This window comes from Dendropsophus ebraccatus, chromosome 10 (genome assembly GCF_027789765.1).
Source record: "Dendropsophus ebraccatus isolate aDenEbr1 chromosome 10, aDenEbr1.pat, whole genome shotgun sequence".
NCBI classification, from domain to species: Eukaryota; Metazoa; Chordata; class Amphibia; order Anura; family Hylidae; genus Dendropsophus; species Dendropsophus ebraccatus.
In genome coordinates, this window is record NC_091463.1 from 57036171 (window position 1) to 57042170 (window position 6000).

General features: G+C 39.2%; 1 protein-coding gene and 1 long non-coding RNA gene across 9 annotated transcripts in view; both read right to left on the reverse strand.

Annotated features, from left to right (window-relative positions):
- The window catches only part of LOC138765646 (uncharacterized), a 680565-nt gene that overhangs the window by 306630 nt on the left and 367935 nt on the right, over positions 1 to 6000 (reverse strand). The gene's annotated exons all lie outside the window — the stretch shown is intronic.
- TRPC5 (transient receptor potential cation channel subfamily C member 5) overlaps positions 1 to 6000 on the reverse strand; it is a 262067-nt gene that overhangs the window by 20784 nt on the left and 235283 nt on the right. For all 8 annotated transcript variants that reach the window (XM_069942768.1, XM_069942769.1, XM_069942775.1 and 5 more), the window contains 3 exons: positions 4358 to 4564; positions 4148 to 4189; positions 1839 to 1928 (listed from right to left, as the gene is read on the reverse strand). In XM_069942768.1, coding sequence (XP_069798869.1) covers positions 1839 to 1928; positions 4148 to 4189; positions 4358 to 4564 — 339 coding nt within the window. The remainder of the gene's footprint in view (positions 1 to 1838; positions 1929 to 4147; positions 4190 to 4357; positions 4565 to 6000) is intronic.

Below are 6000 nucleotides of genomic sequence, written 5' to 3' on the forward strand. Positions count from 1 at the left end.
TAATTTTCTGACTCTAAACATCCTTGTATTATATACTGTAGATAGCCAGTCATCTGAGGGGACGCCTAGTTTCCCCTGGCAAATACAGTGCATTGCTACTGCAACAGTATGGAGTGTCCTCCATACACTTGACTTTTACTGAACATGGCAGGTTTGGGCGTTTTTAGAAAATTAAAAGATAATGAGTCACAATGTACTATATATATATATATATTTTTTTTCTTTAATTTATTTAATTAATTAATTTTTTTTATTTTAAGAACAGAAATTGTTTCTTTTAAAGACCTTCATCTAATTAATGAAACTACAATGTATGAGGTTTTTCCGTTTGGCTGCCACAGAATGCAGATACTGATAATAGCATAGAGAAGATAACTATGTGAAAATAAGGTAAGCAGCAGATTTCATAGCTGCATGAACTTTCATCAGAGATGGTGAGAAGACCAACTGTGAGGAGAAACAATTGCTTCCTGTGAGACGTGTGTATCCAAGTGTGACTTATATGAATCTTTCATGTGGCTGACATCCACAACTGTGTATATACCTCACATTTCTGATAACTGTTCACATGTTGACTGTGAAAAATATTTCAGGAGCAAAGTGCCATTTGGTATTTCCAGCCAATAACAGGTTATGGAATGAATGCACTAGAATCAAGCTGTTAGGGTTTGCTAGGAAATCATCACATAAAAAAATGAAAGTTAAGGTTGTATAGTAAGGCTGACACAGATACAGTATGTGTATATATGTGTAATTAAAAAATATTTTATTTTGTCTTATATAGTGTGGCATAAGGAATCAGGGATAGAGAATGATGTAGAGGTGTTTGTGTATGCCTTGTGCTCACCTGTTTTATTGGACATGGCCAGTATGGATTTTAAGCCATACTGATTTGTATTTCCACATTGAAATGATTTTCTAATGCTGCCTTCATTTCCCATAAAGCCTCTGACTTTGTATAGAGAAGGGGTGGGGTCCCATTACTGCAGGACAATTAGGGTGCTGGTGCCTGGAGTTTATCCAGGTGAATTGATTAGATTCCTAAATGAGTTGGTGTCAGGTGATGAAGACCACTTCCCATCATACATTAAGCATTTAGATTTCCTGTGGGTCAGGATGGTGATCATATGACCCAGTTACAGTAATAAAATACATAGATGCAGACAAATCTAACCTGCTGATATGTCCCTATTGCAAAGGGGAAGCCGAGGAGAAGTATCCTACCTTACTCCTCGGTGCCGTGTCAGGTGTCGGTGCAGTTAGTCATGTGCTCCATGGTCCGGTAAGGACCATTAAGAGCACTGCCCGCCCCCATATCAACGATCCGGCCAGCCCGCTTCATTTATTATCATAAGAAAGGGGTGGACCGGTGCTTTCGGGTGGGCAGTGCTTCTAACGGGTGCCCCAGTGCTCCTCACGATCTTACCGGACCATGAAGCACATGACTAACTGCACCTGAACGGCTCTGAGGAGGAAGGTAAGAGGCATACCTTCCTCCTCTGCGTCTCCTGTGCAATAGGGACTTATCAGCAGGTTAGATTTATTTAACAATTTTTAAAACAACGGGCCATTATTCATATAATAATGGCCGTTGTTTTAAAATAATGGATGTTGTTTGCTATTAAATTACGACCGTCCGATAAAAACAACCGTCATTTTGGGTGTGTAAACATAGCCTCAAGCAAAAAAAGCTTGGACCAGAAGATGCAGAGCTGAAACATTGCATGTATTTTTTTTATATGCATTTGGCATAAACTCATCCTAAGCTTTTGCAATTGAAGGATGCTGTTGCTCATGCATATTGTCACTGTATACAGGATACAAAGATGCTTTATTACCTTGAAGTTTTCTTCTGTTAAACCTTCATTTGTTTTTGAATTCCTAATCATTGCTGCAACATACCGTTTGACCAGATTTCTGATAACTTCCTATAGTTAGAAAAAAAGATTCTGGAATGTTAGAACTATGAAAACAAACAAGTATGCACACATTTTACCTGCTAACCTCTAGATATATCTATTATTTTCTGCTTTATTTTCTACTTTTGCCATAGAGAAAATAAAATTAAACTAATGAATAGAAATAGTTCAATACAAATCAATTAAAGTTATTGATGTACAAGATGCACTATAAAACACTCTAGTATAGTTCACAATGAGCAACAGACTTATATTTTCACGATTGTTGTGTCAGTGTCAGGGCAAAAGTCCAGGAACATTAGAAATGTGCAGGGTAGTGGCCTAGTAATACATTTCGAGCTTCCAATAGTTAGGAATTTCAAAAATACCTGACCCATGGCAGTATCTCGGAGCATGCCGAATTATTGGAAATTAAATTAACATAAAAATACTACAGCTCTGTCAGGAATGTGCAGTAGCCTGGTGTGAACTGGGCTTGGTTTTTGCTTTTGTGTGACACACCCGATTGCTTCTCAGCATCCGGCAATGCAGGAGTTACTCAGAGATCTGCAAGACTTGATTACTGCAGCTGAGAAAGTCTTTTGACTGACTTTTTCCTCTGCCTGTCCGGAACCTGGAGAATCACAGCACTGGTCCAATGGGGATCCGGACCGGGCTCTTGATCCTCATAAAAGAAAGCTAAGCCAGTCTCTCAGCGCTGGCTATTAAGGTTCATACCCTGATCCCAGCTCCTCCTGTCTATCCTGCGATCTCCGTACCTAATCACTCTGCTCGATTTACATGTTATCTGACCTCCCGCCTGACCTTTGACTATCCGACTGTTTACTGATTTTGTACTGCATTGCCCATTTAGTTTGAACTTTGGCTTGTTTGACTCTCTGTTTGTGTTTGTTTGTCTATCTTGTTCTGTGTTACATCTATATAAGAGCAGGGACCGCCTTTGTGGTTGTCCGCGGCTACCTAGGGCTGTTTGAGGCAAGTAGGTAGGGACAGTGGGTGGGCTCAGTTGTAGGGCTCACTGTCGTGTATTGTCCCTACCCCCCTGTCCTGACAAGCTCTTTGTAGGCTTTTCTAGGTAAACTCTACTTGTAAAGTTTTAATGTCCCCTTATGCACATTATTGTCGTACAAGTTGTATGAAGCCATAATACTATACTATAGGAGTCTATAGGGCCTTATAAGTGGAGACATACAAAGGTATTTTCTGTTAGGTTTCAACCTAACCTATGGAACATTTAGGTCAGTCAGGTTATCATATTACATAGTCATTTAGACTAGAAACATTTCTATATATTAAGCACTGTACGAAGGCACCATACAATGGCACACAACAAAGGTGTACACAAGGGGCAATTTTACAGTTTTAACCAACCTTGGACCCCTGTAAACTGTATGCTGGGGAATAAAAGTACAAAAGGGGCATTATTACTGTCTGAGGTAATCTAAATGGGGAAAGGTAAGGAGAATCTGTGAAAAGTGCAGATATTAAGGTATTTGGCAGGTTTTGCAAAGATGATTTGTGTCTGGAAGAAATTGTTGTAGCGGCATGGGCTGAATTGATGCGCAAGACATTACCTGTGAGCCACTGGATGTAACTGTACCGTAATCACTTATATGGTTAAGAGTCCATGTAGAGCTAGTATATATCAAAGTATGGGCACTGTATGGGTGGATATTGGTCTGTGTAGTCTCTTTTTATTTAGTAACAGTATGATGATAATTTAGAATGTGGTGGAATTATTTTTTTAAACTCAAAACCCTTAAGAAAATCCTGAGTACACTCCTGGCACACAAAATTCCTACAGCTCTGTAATATGAAGCAGCGGGGACTCTATGTGCTTTACTCTGAGAAGATTGTTTGCTCAGCAGAAAATATAAAATGCATTTAGAACACATTCCTGGTGTTGTAATAAACGTAAATTGTCCACACTAGGAAGCTATTTTTGCCTTTACCTCTTTTGCCGGCTAACTAATAAAACTTGATCAGTTTATCGAATGCAAATTTTAAATTGCATGAACCAGCCTTAAAGAGGCAAAGCGACAAAAATCACTCGCTGACTTCTTCAGCAAGGAAGTCATACATATTTTATTGTGTTTTAAACAAGGAATGCTGGAGGTTTGTGAAAGAAAGCACTGTAAGGGAAAGTCTATTCCTGCTTGTCATGAATGTTTTAAGTCAAGCTTTGCCAAGAAGACAGGGCTGTAACACTGTAGTGCGGCATAGCTTACCTGGTAATGCTGATTTTGAATTAGGTTGTCATGATGCCGCTCCTGCAATAAAAAATGTATCTGTGAATTTCCAGAGCATCAGTTTAGTCAATTTACAGTAATGCTTCCCAAGGTCCATGGTGCAAAAGCCAACGGGGCCCCTGAGAGTGCTTTGAATAGATATGTAATAATAGAAGAAATATTTAAAAAAATTGGTAATTGGTGTCTTACAGTGAAGGTTTTTAGGTTTTCATGCTGCTTCTGGAACTCTTCTTCACGTTTTCCTGGGCACAGCTGATAGTGGATCCACTTGCACAGATACCAGATAGATTTTGGGCTGGCGATGATATTAAAAGGAGGCGGGAGAGTCCCACCTTCGTCAAAGTAACTCATCCAGAGTTTTGTCCTTGCAAACTTCCATTCAATGTCAGCATGATCCTGCCAAAGAAATTATGTCATTTAATCCAGGCTGACTGTGACACTTATGGCTGTAAACCTTGCATTGCAATTGGTTGATTTATCTTAAATTCAAGTCTATTAAAAAAAAGTTTCTGGGCTGGGGTTCCCCAGGAAACAATTCTGATAGTCCACCCTTTACAAGGACATATACATATCCAGATTTCTCTGCATTGTGAACTTTGTTTGCTTAGATGGGAGATATAACGATATCAATTTATTCAAATAAATTATTTATAAATGAACACATGAGAAATAAATTGACCCCAAAATAATCTAATATGATATATTAAAAGTAATCAGCACAGGACTTGCGTTCAGGGATTGTGCAATGTGTAAGATGCCTGCAGCTCTGTGTGTGTGTGCCTACTGTGTGTGCAGTAGTGCTGTGTGAGTGTACTGTGTGACAGAGCAGCATGTGTGTATCAAATGTGTGCAGCAGGGATGTATGTGTGTATATACTGTAAGCGGCTGAGCAGCATGTGTGTATGTGCTGGCTGCAGCAGTGCTCTGTGTATGTGGGTGCCTCAGAGTTCTATGGATCTATCCATCTACTTTATATATAATATGTCTGCTGCAGATCCGTGTGATAATGCCATAAAGTAAAAAAAAAAAAAAAAAAAAAAAAAATATATATATATATATATATATATATATATATATATATACACTAAACATCATAAAAAAAACAGACAGGGGATGCCATACAAGACAGTACACAGCCGTAGGGGAAAATCACATGACTATAGAAACATTGAATCATACATGTCATTAAGAAAAACTTTTGACGTGTCACTGGGACATAGCAAAGTTTTGATTGGTCAGGGCTCCCCACGAACAAGTGGGGAGAAGCGCTTTGTAGCACATTTCACTTCACCGCTGTCAGTCATCTCTGTCCAGAGGCCCCATAGACTTATATTGGAGCCGCTGGAAGGAGATCCCTGTAAGCTGGGAGTGAAATGAGCAACTACATGCTTTTCCCTGTTCATTCCCTGATTGAATTGACCCTAATGGTCCATTTACACACAGCGATTATCATTCAAATTTCAACTATAGCGATTGCATTTGAGCGATATTCAGCTTGTGTAAACACAGCTAACAATCAAGCGACCAGAGAGAAATCGAGCCTTAAACATGTTCTCAAATCATCGCTGGCCGCTCACTGATAATTTGCAGATCGCTTCGTCTAAACAGTCTTTGGCAGATCCACCCTAGTGTGTGAGATGACTATAAGCGATCTTAAAACAATTAAAACAATCGTAAAAACAATTTTTTTGAACGATTTATCTCTTCGGCTAAACGCTGATCAGCATATTGTTGCTGCAAAATCGTTGAACGTCTAAACGGACCATAACCCATGAAAATTTTTGACATCAAAGTTTTTCTTAAGGATGGGGTCCATTTGAGGCCAGTTTCAT